The sequence below is a fragment of the Brassica rapa genome, chromosome A09 (genome assembly GCF_000309985.2).
Source record: "Brassica rapa cultivar Chiifu-401-42 chromosome A09, CAAS_Brap_v3.01, whole genome shotgun sequence".
NCBI classification, from domain to species: Eukaryota; Viridiplantae; Streptophyta; class Magnoliopsida; order Brassicales; family Brassicaceae; genus Brassica; species Brassica rapa.
Genome location: NC_024803.2, coordinates 14,500,326 through 14,522,642, shown reverse-complemented (window position 1 = coordinate 14,522,642; position 22,317 = coordinate 14,500,326). Strand labels below are relative to the sequence as shown.

The following is a 22,317-nucleotide window of genomic DNA, read 5'->3' as shown; positions in this document are numbered from 1 at the left end:
TCAATCGAGTGCCTCGACTAATGGAAATCAAGCAAATGAACATCCATATTCTTCCTCTATGACCATAACAAAAATATAATGGGTCAATATTAGCAACCTCTCTGATGAATGTTTGATCTTGTAGAGGAAATATTCTATTGGTACCCAAAAAGTCTCCGTTAGACTTGTTCACAAACGGCCGTGTCGTTGACTTTCTTCGAACAAACATGTATATATCCTTCGACCAAACGGGCCCATTTTCTCTTGGCATGTATCCAATTTTTTTTTTGTAAAATGAAAACGGGTGGCGTTGACTTTCTTCGACCAAACATGTATCCAACAAATTTCATAATGGGTTCCATTATTCATAAAAACGATGATGTATCCCAAGTTCTGTAAACGTTTTCCTCTCAGTTACGAGCTATTGTTCTTCACTTCGTGACTTTCCAGTTTCCAATAGTTGTTTTTTCTTTTTCTTTTTCTTTGCCTAATGGATTATTGTAATTGGCTATACGATGTTTTCCCGAGCTTTAGTGGGGAAGATGTGCGCAAAAATTTCCTTAGCCATTTTCTCAAGGAGCTAGATCGAAAACTGATCAAGGCTTTCAAAGACAATGAGATCGAGAGAAGCCACTCGATTGCCCCTGCGCTTGTAACCGCGATTAGGACGTCCAGGATCGCGGTCGTTGTGTTCTCGCCAAAGTATGCCTCTTCGAGTTGGTGTCTGGACGAGTTGGTTGAGATCGTGAGATGTATGGAAGAGTTGGGTCAACTAGTTCTGCCCATTTTCTATGGTTTAGATCCATCTCATGTCAGGAAACAAACGGGCAAGTTTGGAGAGGGTTTTGCCAAGACTTGTAAGATGAAAACAAAAGCAGTGAAAATCAGATGGCAGCAGGCGTTGACCGTTGTCGCGAATCTACTCGGATATCATTCCCAAAATTTGTACGACAATCTAAAACTCTATTAGTGCTATATATGTATGTCTTGAAATATATGTTTCTACGTGACATTTGACAATGTATTCTTGTTGTTTCCTGTTAGCAATAACGAAGCAAAAATGATTGAAGTAATCGTGAATGACCTTTTGGGCAAACTGAATTTTACTCCATCAAAAGATTTTGAGGAATGTGTTGGCATTGAAGATCATATTGCTGAGATGAGCTTGCTGTTGGATATGGAATCTGAGGAAGTAAGGATGATTGGGATATGGGGCCCATCGGGAATTGGCAAGACTACCATTGCAAGAGCTCTATTTGGTAGACTCTCTCGTCGGTTCCAGTGCAGTGTTTTCATTGACAGGAAATTCATATCTAAGATTATGGAAGGTTATAGGGGAGCCAACCCTGATGACTATAACATGAAGCTGAGTTTGCAAAGACATTTTCTGTCTGAAATTTTAGGCACAAGGCACATACAGATAGATCACTTAGGTGCGGTGGAAAATAGGCTAAAAAACCAGAAAGTCCTTATCTCTATCGATGATTTGGATGATCAAGTGGTGCTAGATGTATTGGCAGGTCAAGCTCATTGGTTCGGAAGTGGAAGCAGAATAATCGTGGTTACAAAAGATAGGCATTTTTTAAGGGCTCATGAGATTGATCATATTTACGAGGTCTGTCTCCCATCTGAAGAGCGTGCTCTTGAGATACTTTGTCGATCTGATTTCAAGCAAAACTCTCCACGTGAAGGCTTTGAGAAGCTTGCAGTTGAAGTTACTAGACATGCCGGTAGTCTTCCTTTGGGTCTTACTGTTTTAGGTTCCACTTTGCGGGGGAGGGACAATGCGTATTGGATGGATATTCTGCCAACGCTTCAAAATGGTGTTGGTGAGAAAATAGAGAAAATCCTAAGAATTAGCTATGATGGGTTGGATAGAGAAGAAGATAAAGTGATATATCGTCACATTGCATGTCTTTTCAATGGTGAGAAAGTCCCTTACATTAAGTTGTTGCTGGAAGATAGGAACCTGGGTGTAAATGTTGGGATCGAAAACCTAGTTGATAAGTCTCTCATACACGTAAGAAGCGATACCGTGGAGATGCACAGTTTGTTACAAGAAATAGGTAGAAAAATTGTTCGTGCACAGTCCATTGACGAGCCTGGAAACCGCGAATTTCTGGTGGATTTGGATGATATATGCGACGTACTTAGTGAAAACAGTGTAAGTGGTTCCTACGTAAGGTTAATAGCGTGTCATTTGATAAAAGGAGGAACTATAGACAATATTAAGCTAATGTTTTTTTCTATCTTATTTTTTAATTTTATTTTCAGGGTACTAAGAAAGTTTTAGGTGTAGCACTGGATATGGACAAGATTCATGATGAGTTACATGTCCATGAAAATGCCTTCAAAGGGATGAGTAATCTCCGTTTCCTTAAATTTTACACGTTTGGAAAAGAAGCCAGATTGCGGTTAAACGAAAGCTTTGACTATTTGCCCTCAAAACTCAGATTATTGTGTTGGGACAAATATCCAATGAGATGTTTGCCTTCCAAGTTTTGTCCTCAAAACCTCGTCATTCTTGAAATGAAGAATAGCAATCTTGAAAACTTGTGGGAAGGCGTCTCGGTAAGATTATAGAATGGTTGTTATGTTCTTAGAACATGGTTATGTGTAACTTCACTATTTTCTATTTTTGGTTTCAGCCGCTTGGACATCTTAAGAAAATGGATTTGTGGGGATCTAAGAACTTGAAAGAGATTCCCGATCTTTCGAAAGCCACCAGTCTAGAGAAATTAGATCTCAAGGGCTGTTCTAGTTTGGTGGAGCTCCCTTCATCTATTAGCAAACTCAATAAACTGACTGAATTGAACATGCCAGCATGTACAAACCTAGAGACTCTTCCGACTGGAATGAACCTTGAATCCCTCAACCGCCTCAATCTCAAAGGATGCACACGCTTGAGAATTTTTCCAAATATCTCAAGAAACATCTCAGAGCTTATTTTAGACGAAACATCCATTACCGAATTCCCTTCAAATTTGTATCTCGAGAATCTTAATTTGTTTTCCATGGAAGGTATAAAGAGTGAGAAGCTATGGGAAAGAGCACAGGTACTTAGTTATAAACCTAAAAGTTTTCTCAGAGCTCTTTTACTAACACATTCAACATGTTTTTTTTTCAGCCGCTTACACCTCTCATGACCATGTTATCTCCTTCTTTGAGGATCTTGTCTCTCTCGGATATCCCTAGTTTAGTGGAGCTTCCTTCTTCATTTCATAATCTCCATAACCTTACAAATTTGAGCATTACAAGATGCAAGAACCTAGAGATTCTTCCCACGAGAATCAACCTTCCATCGCTCATTCGCCTTATTCTTAGTGGGTGCTCGCGGTTGAGGAGTTTTCCTGATATCTCAAGAAATGTCTTAGACCTCAATCTAATCCAAACAGGAATAGAAGAGATTCCTTTGTGGGTTGAGGACTTCTCTAGGCTCAAATACCTATTTATGGAAAGTTGCCCTAAGTTAAAATATGTATCCATTTCTACACTGAGACATCTTGAGATGGTTGACTTTTCAAACTGTGGGGCATTGACTGGAGCTGGTATAATTGGTTATCAAAGTGGAGAGGCAATGAGACCAGATGATATTGAAACAGAGGTACTAGTCCCCGAGGAGGCCTCTTCTTCTCTTCAAGATAATTTTGTCCCAAGAGTCAAATTCAGACTCATCAACTGCTTTGACTTGAATCTTGAAGCTCTTCTTCAGCAACAATCAGTTTTTGAGCAACTCATCTTGTCTTGTGAAGAAGTGCCTTCATATTTCACTCATAAAGCTACAGGAGCATCCACATCTCTGACCGTCCCTCTGCTTCAAACCTCTCTCTCTCGACAAATCTTCAGACTTTGAGCTTGCGCTGTTGTTGTTTTTGACCCTATACCAACCCTTGGTTCTGTTTGCGTGTATATCAAGGTAAGTTGAAGGTTCAAAGACGAACATGGAAACTACTTTGATTCTGCTTATCATCAAGAAAGCATCACGGCATATAAGAAGGGTAGCCATATGTTTATATTCGATTATTGTTTCCCTCTAAATGAAGACAATTGTTTAAGGTGAGTTTGGTCTCAGGTGAAGTAAACAATACTAGAAATGGGTCGAACAGAGGCGTTTATTAGATTTCGAGATGATGTTACAAAGGTGGAGAAAGTAAAAGCAAGCCGGAGCTCGGGAGAGCTTAAACCGGAAAAGTACAAATAGCAGAGAAATGATTGTACGGATGATAAACCCTAATCTCGCCGCTAAGTTTGTGTAGCTAAGTGTCGATGCCTTTCTCCTTTGCTTTCCTCTCCTTTTATACTCTGTTCGATTACCTTAACCTAATCTCCTTTTACTGATTGGGCTTTGTCGGCCCTTCGGGCCTGATTATGAGATGCTCGCTCTGAGCCGCTTAGTCGATCAATCCCGCTTCGCTTGCTCTCTGCTTCGACTAACGGCGTTCCCTGGTTAAGTTGAAGCCTCGAGAATCGGCTTCTGCGCCGACGTCGACTCGGTTTGCTGGACTGGGCCCTTTGTTCGATGGGCTTTGTGGATGGGTTAAATCCATCCCCAACAGTAAGTCCCCCCCCCCCCCCCCAGTTCATTGATGGTCGAGCAATCGATCTTCGATGAATTTGGTGTCTTTAGTTCGGAGAACAAAAGGTTCAATCCGAGCAAGTGACTGATCGTTGAGGAGTCAATCCGTTTAATCGACGCTTCTCAATCGAGGGAATGGATTGACGCATCTGTTTATCACGCGTTGCGATCGTGAGATAAACGCTTACGGGTCGAGAAGACGGATCGACGCATCTGTCGATCACGCGCCTAATTGGGTTTAGGCCCACTTAGGCCTTATTAGGCGTAATGATGACGCCTTGATCCCTGCGCTTATCTCTCCCTATAAATAGCGCGCCCCTCTCCACTTCTTTTCATTTTTCTCCGCAGCGCTAAAGGTATTTTCTCTCTCTACGCTCCTTCTCTCTCTACGCTCCTTCTCTCTCTTTATCTCTGTTTTTAGATCTGCGATTATCCGAGATGTCGTCATCTCATCGTTTGACGCGAGAACAAAAGGGAAAGGGGGCGGTATCTTCTCGGGATTCTGACGGTATCCATCACGAAGCGATGATGGATACGGGAAATATGGATTTATCGCAGCGTCTTTTGGTCTCGGAAGCAAGAGAACAATTCCGGGGTGACGACGACGGTCAAGAAGCGGTCGACACCTCGATTGTTCCGATCAGCTACTACCCCGGGAACATCTTCGCCGAGGAGAGCCCACTGGAGGTTTGGAAAATTCGACCTTCGGTCATCGATGGACAGGATTGGTCCAACGTCGAGAGGACGAAGTCCACCGTGGAGTCGGTGGAGGCTATCCTCCGAGATCTCAACGCACACGGGGTCTCGTTCATTATTCCAAAGCGGGATCAGAGGCCTTGGTCACCCCCGAAGGGGTATCAGTGCATTTACGAGTCATATTTCCGGAACGACACGAAGTTGTGGTTCCCAATTCCCCGAATTGTCACGGCTTATGCGTTCCGCAGAGGAGTCGCTTTAAGCCAGTTGATGAACGGTTCTCTCCGGTTGATGGTCGTTTTATCGGTGATTGCGGCTGAGGCAGGGACATCGATGAGTGTGAGGTCGTTTGAAGAGTTGACCTCAGTTTTAATTTCCGACGATGGGCTCGTCTCGACGAGGATGCGCCCAAACTATAACGTGGTCACGGGGTACCCGACCAAAACCTCAGACTGGCAGCGTTCGTACTTCTATGTGAAGTCGAACAGGTCAGCGTTCGAGGAGCCTCCGAAGTCTGGTTATCGCGTTCTTTGGAATGCAGAGATGGGTACTGCACACTGTCTTCTGTGACGATTGTAGCGTGTGCTCGTCTAACGTGTATCTCTTTTTTTTTGTAGTTGATCATCCGAATCTTGCCACGTACCCCGAGGATTGGAAGGAGAGTGCTCGGATTGTTGCGTTGCAGAAGCAAGATCACTGGGAGGATTTTACTCGGGAGAGAATTCAAAGATCTGTAGAACGGATTGCGAGCCGTGAGTTCTCATTTCCCTTTTATGTTTCCTATCAAGTGAATAATATCTATTAAGGATTTCCTTTTGCAGAGCATTGGATCTCGGATTCGCTTCCTCACATCAATCGATCGACTTTGAAGCGGTTGTCCCTTTTCACACGAGCCGAGCAGAAGGAGATCAATCGGGCCCGAACAATGAAGCAACTACCCGATCTTAGCCTTATTACGGCGGGGAAGATAGGTGCCAAAAAGGGTACTGACGACTCTGCGGGGGTCGGGATTACGGATGCTGCCCCCGTTACCGCCGAGCGGGCGCCTACTGGCGGTTCTTCTCAGGGAAAGAACTCGAAGAAGAAGAAAAGCAAGGAGACTCGGAAGGAGTCCAATGAGATGGATCAAACCGATCTGGGTAACCCCTCCAAGAAGGGTGGTAAGAAGAGGAAGGCCGTGGAACCGCCTGCGGAAGACGTTCCTAGGAAGAAGAAAACGAAGAAGCAAGATTTCTCCGTGCCCCGACCATCCTCGGTTTGCGAGGAGGAACTCCAGGCTTTGGTTCCCGATGCTACTCCCGAGGTTGGGACCTCGGATGATGATGAAAACGAGACCATAGCTTTGCGTCGGAGGAGACGAGAGGGTCCTCAGCAGAATCGTGGAGCCTCGGTGGGCGGTCAGGGCATCTCGGAGGTTCCGAGGGAGTTGCCAGCCTCCGAAAGACAGCAAGTCCCTCTGAGGGGCGACTCTTCGGCTCATATCACGGAAGGTTCTGAGACCCGCGTGTCCGGCCGTCCCAAGGAAACCCCGGAGGATGGGTTCAGGTTCGAGTTCAACCGAGAGCTTCCGCTGGCCTGTTACCCGGAGGATTGTGCTCGCTTGCTACGGTTAGTCAAAGGCGGTCCCGATCAGCTTCCTTCGGTGGGGGACCTCATCTTCAAAGACGAGTATGAGCACGCCTCTTGCTCGTCGGTAAAGGTAAGTGGTTGCTCGTTTCCTTCTTTTCTGAACCTTAAATTATTTTGGCTAAGTCTCTTTTTTTTTTTGGTGTTTTGATTAGAGTCACGGCGACCGGAATGTTCTGGTTGGGAAGTATGACACAGCCCTCAGGCGGGCCAGAGAGCAGATCCGTGAGAGCGAAGAAGCTAAGAAGAAAGCGGAGGAGGCTCTTCGGGTGTCTTCGCGGGAAAGGACAGAAGCCATTGCTCGGGAGAGAGCTCTCAGGAAAGCATTTGACGAGACGCGAACATCTGACGCGGCTGAGCTGCAGATGTGTAAGGAGGCGATGAACAACCTTGAAGTTGTGGTGGACAAGCAGCGGAAGGAAAAGGTTGACCTAGAGAGAAGGATGGCCGCGGAATCACTTAGGCATTCCGAGGAGATGACCAGGCTTCGGAAATCTCGTAGGTATGAAGTTACGCACGAGAGAATTCGCGTGCTGATCGCCATGATTGCTAAGGCCGAGAAGCGCTTCCATAAGATTTCTCTTCGTGAGGACCAAAGAGACAAGTACGACGATGCTAGATGTCTCTACAGCCAAGCCTTTGGAACGAGGAAATGCCTCGAGCAGATTAAAGCCTCGGGTGTCGAGAGGAAACCATCGATTTCTTCGCTGGGCAAGAGAGGCATTATGAAGAAGAGGCAGAACGCTTGGAAGTAAAGGAGATTCCAGCAGAGGACCTTCGCCTCTCCCCGCTAGTGTTGGAGTCTCGGTTCCTGATCGAAGAGATTTGGCGTCAGCTCGACCCGTTTGGATCGAACATTGGTTTGATCGATTCAGAGGCTGCTATTGCTCTTCGTACTCCTCTCGCCGACCGAGATCCCCGCTCTGAAGATCCGACGGAGAAGCCCGCTCAGACGGCCGTATCTTCCAATCAGCACACTGACCAAGGCGTCGATCCGGCAGAGCGAACATCAGCGGGAGCAGTTATTCAGAAGGACGGGGCCGTGCCTACCATCGTGCTGACCGATTCCTCCGCGAAGGCATCGAAGAATGCCAGCTCGTCCGCTTCCTCGTCGGAAGACCCGGGGAAGGAAGATGAGCTTCCAACGGAGACGCCAGCTGCAAATGTGACTGACTCAATTCCAACAAAGTTCGGCCGCGTCTCGGGTCCCGGAGAAGGTGACGGCAGTGGCGACAAGGATCCTCCTGTGGTCGATTAATAATCTCTGTTGTTTGTTGTAACTTCTTTTTTTTTTTTATTTAGCCTTGACTCTTCGGAGCCTTGACTCTTCGGAGCCTTTGAACTGATTACTCTGTTAAAACTTTGAAATTTCTACTAAGTGTTTTTCTTTTAAGTGGGTTACGGATAACCGCTAACAACTTAGTAGATTGTGAAATTATTCGTTGCTCGTTAATTCAATCCCGCTATTCTTTCTTTCGATAAGTCGGGAACAAATTAAGACAAGAATTCTAAATAAGTTTCCGAGGGAAAGGTTTCTGGATGCGACACAGTAATCGAGAGAAATTAGGTCGGCCAACTCATTATTCTTCGATTTGTGACAAGATCCGAAATTCCATTCGTGAGTTTGGTCAATGATTTTCATCATCGGTGACTCTGTTTTTCCCTTCGTTCGATATCTGATCAGGATACGTTCGATTAGTTTGGGCGAGTGCTCGTGCGCCGCTTTCGAGTTAAGGGGCTGGCATCGTTTGCTCGTTAGATAAACGAGACGAGTAAAAAATTTTTTTTTTTTTGTTTGTTTGGTTGGGGCTGGACCCCGTAGAGGGGATGCCTACGTACCTCCGAGGAGGATCAAGCCTTTCGTAGTTCGTTTTAGTCCAAGTAAAAGTGGCTTGGTAGTCATTTTTACTTGGACGAGTAGAAGTGACCGTAGGGTGCATCTACTCGGGTTTTTTTTTTTTTTTTTTTTTTGTTTTTTTTTTTTACGAGTAAAAAGGTGATGTAGATCATTTTACTCGTTCTGAAAAGTTACTCGTTTTACGAGTAAAAACGACGAAGATGCATGGAGTTCCAAGCTCGTGGGACTGCTTCTCCGCGGGAAGTCTCGAGTCGGTATACTCCTGGTTTGACGACTCGAGTGATCTTATACGGTCCTTCCCAATTCGCGCCGAGTTTTCCAGCGTTGGGTTCTTTGGTGTTCTCGAAGACTTTTCGCATAACCAGATCGCCGAGCTCGAGAGGACGCGAGCGGACCTTTTTGTTGTAGTAGCTCTCGATTTGGTTTTGGTAATTCTGGATTCGAAGTAAGGCTTGGTCGCGCTTCTCCTCTAGACCGTCGAGGGCATCTAGCAGCATCTCTTGATTAAGCTCAACATGCTGAGGCATCTTGGACCGGCGGAGACTTGTTACATTGACCTCGGCCGGAGCCATCGCCTCCATCCCGTAAGCGAGTGAGAAGGGGGTAGATTTTGTTGCTCCTCGGGGGGTTGTACGATGCGACCAGAGCACGCCATCGAGTTCGTCGGCCCAATGTCCCTTTTTGAGATCAAGGCGCTTCTTGATTCCGTCGATGATAATCTTGTTCGAGGATTCTGCTTGTCTGTTTCCTTGAGGATATCTCGGCGTTGAGGGGCTTAGTCGGATGTTCCACTTGTTGCAGAAATCTTTAAAATTTCCGGCCATAAACTGTGATCCGTTGTCCGTCACAATCTCGTATAGTAGGCCGTGGCGACAGATGATGTTCTTCCAAACAAAGCCGCGAACTTCCTTTTCTGTAACCTGCGCGAAGGCTTCTGCTTCGATCCATTTGGTGAAGTAGTCGGTCAATACCAGCACGAAGCGACGTTGACGAGAATTCGGCATTGGTCCGATGATATCCATCCCCCATCGCATAAATGGGTAAGGGGCTGCGGAAGTTCGCAGTAGCTCGGTTGGGCTGTGGATACTCGGAGCGTGTCGTTGGCATTTGTCGCATCGCCGGGCATACGCTTCGCAGTCGGTATTCATAGTTGGCCAGAAAAATCCTAAGTTCCGAATTTTCAAGGCTAATGACCGACCTCCAGAGTGGTTTCCACCTGCTCCTTCGTGAGTTTCTGCCATTACTAACTGCGTTTGCTCGGCAAAAATGCATTTGAGGAGGACCTTGTTAGCTGTTACTCGGTGGAGTTCTTCTTCCATGACGACGTAGTGCGCGCTGCGTCTCTTTAATCGTCTTGCGGCCCATTTATCGGTGGGAAGCGTGCCCTTGGTGAGATATTGGATGAATTCAATCCTCCAGTCTGGTATCAGCTGATCTTGGTCTGTCATCTCGGAGTCGTCGTTGGTCTCAGATAAGGGCGTTGTTTCGGATTCTGTGGTGACGAAGTTAGCTGATTCCGTTGAGATGTCGATACTTGGTTTCTCGATTCGGTGGATTGGAATAGTCCTTTTGACTTGATCGCGGAGCTTGCTTCCGAGTGCCGCTAACGCATCGGCACAGACATTTTCTCCGCGAGGAACCTTTGTGAGCTCGAAGAATTCGAACTCTTTAGCTAATGCTTGTACGACTCGGAGGTAAGCGTCCATTCTATCGTTGCGCGCATCGTAATCACCGCTGAATTGACTGGCGACGAGCTGTGAGTCGCAGTATGCACTGAGCCGCTTAGCCTTGACTGCTTTGGCGAGGCGAAGGCCGGCGATGAGTGATTCATACTCCGCCTCGTTGTTTGACGCTGGAAAACCAAAACTGAACGACTGTCGAATGAGTTCTCCCGATGGGGATTGAAGCTGAACTCCTGCTCCAGAGCCTTTATTTGTTGAGGAACCGTCGACATTCAGGATCCAGGTTGAGTCCGAAGTTTCCAAATCCTGAGCGAGTTCCGGAGATAACTCCACGAGGAAATCGGCGAGGACTTGGGCCTTAGCGGCGGTTCTACACTTGTAAGTGATGTCGAGCTCTCCGAGTTCGATCGCCCACTTGGTAAGACGGCCGGCTCTGTTCGTGTTTTGCAAGACAGTTCTGAGCGGCTGGTCGGTGAGAACTTCTACCGAGTGTGACTGAAAATACGGGCGGAGTTTCCTCGCTGATTCGACGACGGCCAGGGCCATCTTTTCAAGTGTCGGATACCGGGTTTCTGGTCCGGTCATCCTTCTGCTCATGTAGAAAACAGGTCGTTGTTCTCCTCGGTCCTCCTTGATTAGCACGCTGCTGACTGCGGCGGATGAGACCGCAATGTAGAGAGATAAAACGTCGCCTATGTCTGGCTTTGCCAGGATAGGGGGCGTCGTCAAGTAATGTTTGAGCTGATTAAAAGCCTCCTCACATTTATCGTCCCAAATGAATTTTTTGTTTCCTCGGAGGAGATCGTAGAAGGGGAGACATTTATCAGTGGACCGGGAGATGAAAAGATTAAGTGCTGCGATTCGGCCTGTTAGTCGCTGGACTTCTCGGCAATTTCTCGGACTGGGTAGATCGAGGACGGCTGATATTTGCTTCGGGTTCGCTTCGATTCCTCGCTGCGTCACTATGTAGCCGAGGAATTCTCCGGACGATACGCCGAAGGTGCATTTGGCCGGGTTTAGCTTCATCTTGTACGCATTTAGGATGTCGAAACACTCCCGTAAATGTGCTAGGTGGTCGTCGGCTCGGACTGATTTGACGAGCATGTCATCAATGTAGACTTCCATTGTTGTACCGAGCTGTTTAGCGAACATGCGGTTGACAAGTCGCTGGTACGTTGCACCGGCGTTCTTCAGCCCGAAGGGCATTACTTTGTAGCAATAAGTTCCTCGATCAGTTATGAACGACGTCTTCTCTCGATCATCAGGATGCATCATGATCTGGTTGTATCCCGAGAAAGCGTCCATAAACGTGAGCATTTCATTGCCGGCAGTTGATTCGACAAGCCTGTCGATGTTCGGAAGCGGGTAGCTGTCTTTTGGGCAGGCCTTGTTGAGGTCGGTAAAATCGACGCACATGCGCCACTTGCCGTTTTTCTTCTTGACAACCACCGGGTTAGCGAGCCACTCCGGGTAACGAACTTCTGCTATCGAGCCCGCGCTTAATAAGCGCTCGACTTCCTCAACAACTGCTTTGGATCTTTCGGGACCCAACTTTCGTCTCTTCTGTCGGATGGGCTTGATATTTGGATCTACGTTTAACTCGTGAGTCGTGATGGACGGGTCGATTCCCTGCATGTCAGTCATCGACCAAGCAAAGGTGGACAAGTTTTGCTTCAGGAAATCCGTGATATCGCGCTGCATCTCGTCTGATAGATAAGCGCCTACTCGTAGCACTTTACTTGGATCCGATTCGTCGACTGGGACTTCGAGCACCTCTTCTTTTTGTGGGCAGATCTTGCTTATTGGAGGGGAGATCGAGTTGACTAGCGACTGAGATCGCTGCAGTTTGACCGTGGCAATTAAGAGATCTCGCGCGGCCCGTTGATCTCCTCTCACTGTCTTAATCGTACCATCCATTTCCGGAAATTTGACGCACTGATGGTACGTTGATGCGATCGCTCGCATGGAGTATAACCATGGAGTGCCTAGTATCACGTGGTAGGGAGCCTTGGTGCTGACTACCGAAAACTTGACCATCCGAGCTACTCCCTCAGCTTGTACCGAGAGACGGATAGTTCCCATGATTACTTCGGAGGAGCCGTTAAAGCCGGTGAGAGTCCTGGAAGACGGTTTCACGTCTTTTAAGTCGATTCCCATTTTTACGAGAGTTTCGCGAAAAATGATATCGACCGAGCTGCCAGTATCGATCAGCACTTTGGTGACGTCGTACTTATCGATAGCCAAAACGACGAGAAGAGGGTCGTTATGAGGAAAGTTTACTCCGAGAAGGTCTTCAGTTGAGAAGGAGATTGGAGGATCAGCTGGGGACTTCTGCGGCCAGCGCTGCGAGGTGTCCACCATTCGTCGGTGATCTTTGACCGCTCGTACAGAATCCCCGCAAGGTGGAGATCCTCCCATAATCACGTTGATCCGCGGCCTGACACTTGATTGCTTCCTGGTGAGAAGAGCTCGGAGGTCTTCGCTTTCTTTCGGCGACCCGGCTTTTTTGTGGTCCAGCTTTGCACGCAGATCACTGACTCGCGCGTTAAGCTGATCTCGTAGATCGACGATAGGATTACCGTCAGTAGTTGCCAGTGAAGATCCTGGGCCCAGCGAATGCTTAGTTTTTTAGCATTGAGCTCGACTCGGAGATCGGAAGATCCGGGAGTCTTGTCATTCGTTGACGTGGTCTTTCGTTTGAGGAGTACATGTAAGTCCAACGGGTCGAGGGCTTCCTCGAGATCGCTCTCTTCGTCTGATGAGGACTCCGGTTGGGCGCGAATAACTTCAATCCTTTGTCTGGCTGCTGGCGGATCTTCGTCAGCTGAGGCGTCACCATCGTCGTCTGGATGTAGGATTTGCTCGGCGACCTTTGGCTTTTGGTCGTCTTGACGCGGTTTTGCTTGATTTTTTCGCTGATTTTTCCTGTCCTTGTTTCTGCTCCAACTGTTCTCGCTTTTTGGCTTCGGAGGAGGAATCTTAATTTCACCGCTTTCGAGTGAGGAGAGGAATTGCGCAAAAAGTGTTTTGCACTCTGAAGTGTCGTGACCTTTTACACCGTGGAGTTTGCACGATTTAGTAAGCCCTGGTGGGGTCCGGGAAGATCCCGCTGCCGAATAGACCTGGGCGACCGTGGCTGGCGCTGTTGCTCGGGGGGATTCGCTTGGAGGATCGGTTTCCCGATGAAAGGTGTTCCACTTCTTCCCGTTTTCGTCGACGACGTAAAGGAGACCGTTCTTACGGTTGTTTTTATCGCTTGGAGCATGTTGACGAGGTTCGACGTGAGCTGTGGCGGCGTTTTTAGGCGCTGATTGCTTCGCCGAGTTGTGCTTGCTCAAGATGGCTTTAGTGTCTTCTTCCTTACGAATGAAGTTGTGAGAACGAGCAACGGCATCTTGCAACGTCGTGGCGGTGCATCGATAGAGATCTTCTCGGAACTTACATTCCACAAGGAGATTGTTCCTCAAGGCGTCGACGGCGATGTGGTCTGGGATATTGATTCTTGACACGACCGACTTAAAACGTTCCATGTAATCACGAAGATTCTGGTCCTTCGTTTGCTTGAGGTTCCAGAGAGTCGAAGCCGTTGCTTCACGCTTGGTGAACATGATGTAAGTCTTGAGAAAAGCCGAGGAGAGCTCTTTGAAACTTCTAATTGAATTTTCTTCGAGTCCCGAGAACCAGGTTAAGGCTTGCTCGTTGAGTGTTTCAATGAAAAGTTGGCAGTATCCCGCGTCTCTTTCATCGGGGGCAAGTCTGGCCCTCGCTACCGCAATATTAAAAGCTGTCAAATGCTCGACGGGATCTCCTCCTGGTTTGTATTCTGGGAGACGCAACTTGTCCATCTTTCGGAGTTTAACCTCCGTCAGTTCCTCGGTGAAAGGAGTACGCGATGTTGACGCGATGACACTGTCAATCTCGGGTACTGCGCTCGTTGCTTGGTGGATCCTCGAACTCATTTGTTGGAAATTTAGTTTAAGCTCGGCGATTTCTCGGACAGTCGATGGATCTGACGCTGTAGGAAAAACGTCGGCGGCTAGGGTTTCCGCGAGTTGAAGAGTAGGATCGACTGGGTTCGTCGTTCGTCCTTCTGCCGGAGTAGGGGGGTTTGTATTGAAGAGGTGACGACGGAGCGGTTGGGAGTTGCCGGTGGAGGCGCTAAGAGCAGCGACAATGGCGGCGAGCTGATCATTCGTCGTCTTCTGAACTTCTTCTTGATGAGCAAGTCGGGCTATGACTGAACTCATGAACTCCGACGAGAGGAGGGGAGGAGGCGTGAGCGCCGGCTCCTCTCCGGAGGTATCAGGGTTCGTACCTCCGGTGGTCATATCGGTCTAGAAACGCTAGGTCTGTTCTGCCCCACGGTGGGCGCCAATTGTTTAAGGTGAGTTTGGTCTCAGGTGAAGTAAACAATACTAGAAATGGGTCGAACATAGGCGTTTATTAGATTTCGAGATGATGTTACAAAGGTGGAGAAAGTAAAAGCAAGCCGGAGCTCGTGAGAGCTTAAACCGGAAAAGTACAAATAGCAGAGAGATGATTGTACGGATGATAAACCCTAATCTCGCCGCTAAGTTTGTGTAGCTAAGTGTCGATGCCTTTCTCCTTTGCTTTCCTCTCCTTTTATACTCTGTTCGATTACCTTAACCTAATCTCCTTTTACTGATTGGGCTTTGTCGGCCCTTCGGGCCTGATTATGAGATGCTCGCTCTGAGCCGCTTAGTCGATCAATCCCGCTTCGCTTGCTCTCTGCTTCGACTAACGGTGTTCCCTGGTTAAGTTGAAGCCTCGAGAATCGGCTTCTGCGCCGACGTCGACTCGGTTTGCTGGACTGGGCCCTTTGTTCGATGGGCTTTGTGGATGGGTTAAATCCATCCCCAACAACAATGCTCATCTAGCTAAAATTAGCTGCGATCACGTGGATATACAGTGTCATTTCCCTTCGAATATTCCCTGCAAACTGATAGAATGGGGTATACGACTGATAGAGGATTTTTCATCACCGGAGAACCAACTATTTAGTCCATCCACTGATGAACACAATGTGGCTGATGAGACTGACCACGGTGAAGAGTGTGAAGTCCAGGGCTGTTTTTCATTTGTGAATCTGTTATTTGCTATTTGTCAATGGTGACTTTATTTTTGCTCTCATCATTTATGTTCTTGTACATAGGTATACGACTACATATCGCCTAAATGCACACTAAGTGGTTTTTCCTTGAACTATGTAATTATACTATGAAAAAGTATCTCCAAATAAAAACAATTTTTATTATAAAATAGCCGAAAAATCTTCAAAATAACATTTTTTAAAAAATAAAAAATAAAAACCTAATTAATTACATTGATAATAAAGACCTACATATTCTGAAGTATGAGATTTATGGTTAACTAAAAACGTCTCTTCAACTCATTGTGACGATTCATGTTGTTCCTTTGGCACCGGAAAAAACAACTCATTTCATCGCCATGAAAGTTTCTCAATGTATCACAATCAAAGATTCAAACTGACGTCAGCGAAAGCGGAGGTTTCTTGAATGGTCCTTCATGTAATCTGCAAAAAAAAAATAAAAAAATTTTAGTGATCAATTACAAAATAGTTTTTAATTGAATTGCGAGACATATCAGTATTATATTCAGGTAGCTTGATCCTTACCCGCATTCGCTTCCTGTTTTTCTCTGTCCCTTCACAACTGTCTTCATAATCTTGTTTAGGCCCATGATTAACCATGTTGTCTTCATTGGTTTCACAAACACCTGGAAGTGTATTTGGATTACGTACCAATTAGTTGGTTCATTGAACTTAGACTCACTACGGCCGAGAAGACTCACTACGACTGAGGTGATAAACAATTCTCAGCTAGTCATATACCCCATCCTTTCAATTTGAACTTAGACTCACTATGACCGAGAACATATTGTTTATCAAATATCTTTGAACTTAATGCAAAGTCCATTCTAGTACTTACATGGAGTTGTATATCCACGTGATCATAGTTCAGTTGAGCTAGAGGAGCACTTTCTTTGTGTAGAGGGATACAATAGTCCATTATAAACAGATGACCATCCTTCTTTTCTGTCCAGAAGTTTTGTTGCTGGCTAAAATAATCAAAGATGTCCCCAAGTCTGCCTTTGAACCAACAGTTGACATTGATATATACTTCTTCTGTTTTATATTAAGTGTCCTTGTAGATAAAATTTTTCGTTACAAAATAAGTGTGTTCGATTTTCAATGCAAAATTTATTAATTTTATTTAACAATTTATTTTTATATTGGTTGAAATATAGTTAGGTGTATAGTTAATTGTGTTTTTATATAAAAAATATACAAAATTAATTGTTTTATTAATCTGTGTCCACAAACCCGGAAAAGAAAGAAGTACTAAATTACCACCATATCTAGGCGGAGAGTAGAAAAAACCGCGAAGCCCTGAACCGGAAAATGACTGCGAGAGAGTTTACAATCATGAGCATGAAGGTAAAGTTTCTCGAAGATTTACAATCAAGATCCAATGTTTCTTCACGTAGTCTGCACCAAAAGAGGTCCAGTAAATGCAAAATTATGAAGGATACTAAAACAGAAAACGAACTATAAGACAAAAGAGTATTATGTTCAGTTCATGCATAGTTCTTACCCGCATGCGCTTGCTTTTTCTCAATGTCTCTACACTTTGGTCAGCCACATGGCATCCATCATTAACAACATTGTCTTCATCAGCTGCAAGAACATGTGAAATATTATCTGGATTACTCTCCAGAGCGCTATCTCCAGACTCTTGGCTGTGTACGGTCTCATGGCCTCCCAAGTAACCATTGTTGCTTGTGTTTCCTCCAAAAACAAGTGGAAGAATGTTTGGGTTACAAAGTTGGTTACCCATTGATTGACCGTTCTCGGGAAACAATATGCCGCATCCTTTTAACTGAAGCTCATAGTCTTCCTCAATGAGACGAAATTGTATATCAATGTGATCATAGTTAAGTTGATCAGATAGAAGTGTAATGTCTTTGTTTGAAGGGAAACAAGAGTCAAATATAACCAGATGACCTCCCAGCCTCGATGTTGAGAATTCTGGTTGCACATCGACATAATCAAAGTGATTCCCAGATATGTCTATGAACCGAAAACATACCTGGATGTTGAATGAATGAAAACTAAATGTAGCGATATCAAACAAGGCACAAGCCTTTAGTCTGAGGAATGGTTGGGAGGGAGAGATGTGTGGTAGAGGGATATTGGTTAGAGAGGTTCCATTATTACGGTGAGTGAAATATGAAGGCACTACTTCACCTGAGAGTATCACTCGCATGAAAACTGTTTGTTGTTGAAATAGATCTTTGTGATCCAAGTTGAAGCAGCCTGTAAAATCGAGGTGGGCGATTGAGACATAACGGTCAGGAAGACTAGAGTGAATAGTGTCTGTTGCTATTGCCAGAATGCTTGGACTATCATCCCAGTTAGCTTCAGTCAATGCCCCACAGTTTGAAAATAAAGCCACCTTGAGATGTTTCAGTTTTAAAATGTTTAGGGATATACGTCGTAAGTTGGTGCAGTTAGCCATATTTAGATCCTTGAGCGCAGAGAATTTCTCAACCCACCAAGGAACCTCTTCTATCGCTGAAAAGCTTAGTTTGAGGTATTGGATGTTTCTTGAGATATTAGGAAAACTCCTCAACCGTGAGCATCCGGAGAGAACTAAATATTCGAGTGATTGGAGGTTAATGCCAGTTGGAAGAGTCTCCAGATTTATGCAATTTCTAATGTCCAACCACTTCAGTTTATTGAGATTCTGAAATGAAGAAGGAAGCTCCACCAAACTTGGGATTTCCGAGAGTTGCAATCTCGTCATGAGGGTAGTAAACGGCTAAACCCAAAAACAAAAGAAATTTAATTTTAAATGAAATCACCCAGTAATTTTAAATATACTGCATGTCAGTTGAAAAGATTACTACAACTATATCTTTTTTACTCTATTTGCTCATTTCCTGCTAAGAAGATATAAAATGATACTTTTTTGACATCTATAAAATGATACTTACATATTTTATAAAGTTGTTTAATGCAGTTAAAAATAGGGAAAAACTGTTGTGTTTTTTTTTTCTCTCGAAATGTTGTAAATGTAAGAAAAAAAAAGTAATACGATTAATTTTGAATCTTTTTAAAAACTATTTAAAGTTATTTTGAATCTTTTTAAAAACTATTTAAAGTTATTTATAAGGACTCTTTTTATTTTGAAATTTTTAATATTTATCTTTGATTTTAAAAATTTGAAACTCTATCTTCGAAACTCTATCCCTCAACTCCAAACCCTAAGTCTATATTAGTTAATTTAATATAAAAAAAGTAAATAAAGTTATCCTAGACAATTTTTCTATTTATAAAGCAACTCATAGAAATGCAAAGAAAGTTTCAATAGCAATATTCTCCTACATGTAACATCCGATGTAAATTTTCTCTTATATTTTTGCATATATGTGTAGGTTAAGTTTGGAACGACATACCTGCTGCACTCCTTCCCATAGGTTCTCACTCCTTAGGTTGGTCATGTTAAGCACATCGAGAGTCAAATAAGAAGGGGATTCTGAGATGTTGGTTAAGATTTCAGGAAACCTTCTCAACCGTGAGCATCCAGAGAGAACAAAGCCTTCGAAAGAGTTGAGATAAATCCCAGTTGGAATAGTCTCCAAATTTGTGCAAAAATTCATTTCCAAATCCCTGAGTTTTTTTAGATTCCGAATTGAGGAAGGAAGCTCTAATAAACTCGAGCAAAAGTCAAGACAAAGCCTCTCGAGATTCATGGCCTTTGAAAGATCTGGGATTTCTTTTAGATTTACAGATAGCGTCAAATCTATTTCCTTGAGACATGTAAGTGACTGTACCAAAACAAATAAAAAACACATAGTTAAGTAGAAAACTACTCATCGGGTGACCACTAATACATATATAGCCATATTAGCATAGCTTACCGCAACTCCTTCCCACAGCTTCTCGAGATTGCCTGCACGCATCACAAGCTTGATGAGGTTTTCAGGTTGGAACTTAGAAGGCATACATCTCATCGGATACCCATGCCAAGACAATAATCTGAGACTAGGGGGCAAATAGTCGAAGTTTTTGGGTAAGTGCAATCTAACAACGTTACATCCGAAAATTTCTAGAAAACGGAGATTACACATCCCTTTGAATGCATTCTCATGTACATGAAGTTCATCAGTCTCATCCATAATCAACTCTATCCCCAAAACCCTTTTGGTACCCTGAAAATATAAGATCAACACACGGAAACAAAACTAATTAGCTTAACAATAAAATGACATGCATTTAATCTCTGAGCGAGATATATGAAAACGAGCACAATAAAACTTACAGTATTATCTTCAAGTACATCCCAAATATCCTTCGAATCCATAAGGAATTCTCGTTCTCCAGGTTCATCGGACTGTGCACGGACGATCTCTTTACCCATTTCTTGTAGCAAAGAGTGCATTTCCACAGTATTAAATCTTTCATGGATAAGAGATTTATCAACTAAGTTCTTAAGCCCAATATTAACATCCAAGTTTCTATCTTCTAGTAGCAGTTTAATGTGATCAACTTTCCTCCCACTAAAAAGACATGCAACGTGACGAAATATTGCTTTATCTTTCTTGTTATTTAACCCATCGTAGCTGGCTCTTAGTGTTCTCTCAATCTTTCTATCCAAAGACGTTCGAAGCCTCGGCAGCATATCCAGCCAGTCTTCTTTGTCCCTGCCCCGTAAATTAGAACCCAAAACGTCAAGACCCAATGGAAGGTTACCGGCACAGAATACAACTTCAGAAGCAAGCTCCATAAAACCATCAGGTGGAGAATTCCTTCTGAACGCAGATCGACAAAAAATCTCAAGAGCAAGGTCTTTAGAAGGGAGACAGACCTCGTAAATGTGATCAATCCCATGGGCCCTTAGAAAATGTTTATCTTTTGTAACCACAATGATTCTACTGCCACTTCCAAACCATTGGGTTCTTCCAGCTAAGGCATCTAGCACGTCCTGATCATCCAAATCATCGATAAAAATAAGAGCTTTTCGGTGCCTTAGCATCTTTTCCACAGCACCTATATGGTCTATCTTTATATCCCTATTGTCTAAAAGTTCAGCTAGAAAAGCTCGTTGCAAGTGCAGCTTCATGTTATAGTCTCCTAGATTAGCTCCTCTATAAACATCCATATTCTTGGATATGAAAACTTTATCTACGAAAGCACTACTTTGGAAACGACGAGAGAGGCGACTAAATAGAGCTCTTGCAATGGTAGTCTTGCCAATTCCAGAGGGGCCCCATATCCCAACCATCCTCACTTCCTCTGATTCGAACTCAAGCAATGAGCTCATAGCTCTGATGTGATCTTCAATTCCGACAAAATCCTCAACCTCATATGATGGAGAAACATTCAATTTACCCAAAACATCATTGGCGATTTCGTCGATCATCCTTGCTTCGTTGTCCCTAATAAGGAAAAATAAATTTCAGATTCCACAATCATGTTTGTTAAACAATAGTACATATCATATACTGATCCATAAATTTGTACCAGGTGACACTATGATATCCAAGGATGTTAGCTACATCAGTCAAAGCTTCCCTCCATAGAATGATTTCGTCCTCAGTTTTATTTTGGCATGTCTTGTCAAAGATCTTCCCAAAGTCTCCAGTCTGTTTCCTCACGTGGGAAGGATCCAAACCGTAGAAAACCGGTATCACCATCTGAGCACACTCTTCCTTACACCTCACAATCTCAAGCAACTCATTAAGACACCAGCTTGAAGAGGCGTAGTTTGTGGAGAAAATGACCACTGCAATCCTTGAATCCTTGATCGCTTGTCTAAGCTCAGGATCGAGGGACCGGCTTCTCTCGATCTCGTTGTCTTTGAAAGCAGTGATAAGTTTGCGATTTAGCTCCTTCATAAAGTGGCTGAGGAAGGTCTTGCGGACATCTTCTCCACTGAAGCTCGGAAAAACGTCATATGACCAATTGCGAGAAGAGGATGAAGAATAAGAAGAAGCCATACAAGATTGTTCAGATAGGTTATTCCGTAAAAAAAAACACGGAGAAGAGAAAACAAATAAATTGCACATATAATATAAGAGAAGATGCACACATGCATATATAAAACGAGAGCAGATGTAGAGTACCTAGCAATTGCATGTGTTTATGCGACTTTTCAGATGCAACTTTGCGGAAGTTTCCTCTTCTTGACTATTTCGTGACTTTTAACATTGTTTAATATTTAAAGTTTCTCTCTCACATCACAAGTCAAAAGTCTTTAGAACAAGCCAGTGAAAGTGATCTCATCTGGCTTTATGTTTAACTGAATCATTTTCCCCGCTTTTCTCTCCCATGCTGCGCGAAGACAACAATAATTTAATTCCACGAGATGATGATCTTCGTCTGTGAACACCGTGACAGAATTGTTTGCATTTCCACAGTCACTGTACATGACAACTTAAATACACACAAAGGTATATCAGTTCCTAAACCAACCTTTACTACATCTCTTTAATCCGCTGGGAAATGTTGACTGATTTAGCGCATTTTCATGCTTTCTGTTCAGACTATAGCCTGACAATAGAGCAGTCCACTTGTTCATGAACCTTCTCGTCAAACCTTCCCAGATTCATCTGTTCTTTTAGCAGTTTGCGTAAAACGTTATGAGGGAAGCAGATACACATTCCTCATTAAAACATCTGACACCAAAGTCGTTCAAAAAAGGCTCGATTCTCCATTTATATAACACTCTCATTCGCAATTAACAATATATTAGCCCTATTCGTTTACTGAACGCAGCTTCAATGACAAGCGATTAAAAGATATTAAAGGGATTTTTATGTGACATGTCAGGTTCAAGTCAAAATTCTGAATTTGA

At 44.2% G+C, this 22,317-nt stretch overlaps 4 protein-coding genes across 9 annotated transcripts; 2 read left to right on the top strand and 2 right to left on the bottom strand.

The window, feature by feature from the left end:
• The first annotated feature begins 413 nt into the window (after window positions 1-413).
• On the top strand, window positions 414-3,892 carry LOC103839608 (disease resistance protein RPS6). The gene is made up of 5 exons (XM_018654554.2): window positions 414-924; window positions 1,024-2,143; window positions 2,254-2,550; window positions 2,628-3,035; window positions 3,107-3,892. Exons 1-5 carry the CDS (start codon window positions 470-472, stop codon window positions 3,830-3,832), a joined length of 3,006 nt encoding a protein of 1,001 aa, XP_018510070.1. The 5' UTR covers window positions 414-469; the 3' UTR covers window positions 3,833-3,892.
• A 1,051-nt stretch (window positions 3,893-4,943) lies between these two features.
• Window positions 4,944-8,634, top strand: LOC117128477 (cardiomyopathy-associated protein 5-like). Its single transcript, XM_033280933.1, has 4 exons — window positions 4,944-5,798; window positions 5,869-6,003; window positions 6,073-6,950; window positions 7,033-8,634. The coding sequence occupies exons 1-4, from the start codon at window positions 4,994-4,996 to the stop codon at window positions 7,630-7,632; spliced, it is 2,418 nt and encodes an 805-aa protein (XP_033136824.1). The 5' UTR covers window positions 4,944-4,993; the 3' UTR covers window positions 7,633-8,634.
• A 280-nt stretch (window positions 8,635-8,914) lies between these two features.
• Window positions 8,915-12,835, bottom strand: LOC117127698. Its single transcript, XM_033278323.1, has one exon. The coding sequence runs from the start codon at window positions 12,833-12,835 to the stop codon at window positions 8,915-8,917; it is 3,921 nt and encodes a 1,306-aa protein (XP_033134214.1).
• A 2,740-nt stretch (window positions 12,836-15,575) lies between these two features.
• On the bottom strand, window positions 15,576-22,213 carry LOC103839607 (disease resistance protein RPS6). 6 transcript variants are annotated; one of them, XR_004451772.1, is made up of 7 exons: window positions 20,985-22,213; window positions 19,783-20,899; window positions 19,382-19,672; window positions 18,917-19,288; window positions 16,801-18,279; window positions 16,074-16,578; window positions 15,576-15,971 (listed from the first exon to the last, which is right to left on the bottom strand). XR_004451772.1 is itself a non-coding variant. In XM_009116110.2 (6 exons), the coding sequence occupies exons 1-6, from the start codon at window positions 21,527-21,529 to the stop codon at window positions 16,938-16,940; spliced, it is 3,561 nt and encodes a 1,186-aa protein (XP_009114358.2). In that variant the 5' UTR covers window positions 21,530-22,213; the 3' UTR covers window positions 16,662-16,937. The 6 variants fall into 6 exon arrangements, 3 of the variants coding, with proteins under 3 accessions (XP_009114358.2, XP_033136809.1, XP_018510069.2); XR_004451773.1 differs by having other exon boundaries at window positions 15,576-16,578; window positions 20,985-21,395; window positions 21,587-22,213; XR_004451771.1 differs by having other exon boundaries at window positions 15,576-16,578.
• Window positions 22,214-22,317: the final 104 nt, after the last annotated feature.

What these genes read in the sequence shown, in the direction of transcription:
- LOC117127698 (XM_033278323.1), bottom strand. Translation starts at nt 12,835, where the DNA reads ATGGGAGGATCTCCACCTTGCGGGGATTCTGTACGAGCGGTCAAAGAT.
- LOC103839607 (XM_033280918.1), bottom strand. Translation starts at nt 21,529, where the DNA reads ATGTGCAATTTATTTGTTTTCTCTTCTCCGTGTTTTTTTTTACGGAAT. An exon ending in ATGTACTTGAAGATAATACT is followed by an intron (nt 19,673 to 19,782) that starts GTAAGTTTTATT and finishes TTATATTTTCAG; the next exon opens with GGTACCAAAAGGGTTTTGGG. An exon ending in TATGGGAAGGAGTGCAGCAG is followed by an intron (nt 18,280 to 18,916) that starts GTATGTCGTTCC and finishes TTTTGGGTTTAG; the next exon opens with CCGTTTACTACCCTCATGAC.
- LOC117128477 (XM_033280933.1), top strand. Translation starts at nt 4,994, where the DNA reads ATGTCGTCATCTCATCGTTTGACGCGAGAACAAAAGGGAAAGGGGGCG. An exon ending in TGTAGAACGGATTGCGAGCC is followed by an intron (nt 6,004 to 6,072) that starts GTGAGTTCTCAT and finishes TTCCTTTTGCAG; the next exon opens with AGCATTGGATCTCGGATTCG. An exon ending in CCTCTTGCTCGTCGGTAAAG is followed by an intron (nt 6,951 to 7,032) that starts GTAAGTGGTTGC and finishes TGTTTTGATTAG; the next exon opens with AGTCACGGCGACCGGAATGT.
- LOC103839608 (XM_018654554.2), top strand. Translation starts at nt 470, where the DNA reads ATGGATTATTGTAATTGGCTATACGATGTTTTCCCGAGCTTTAGTGGG. An exon ending in ACGTACTTAGTGAAAACAGT is followed by an intron (nt 2,144 to 2,253) that starts GTAAGTGGTTCC and finishes TTTTATTTTCAG; the next exon opens with GGTACTAAGAAAGTTTTAGG. An exon ending in ACTTGTGGGAAGGCGTCTCG is followed by an intron (nt 2,551 to 2,627) that starts GTAAGATTATAG and finishes TTTTGGTTTCAG; the next exon opens with CCGCTTGGACATCTTAAGAA.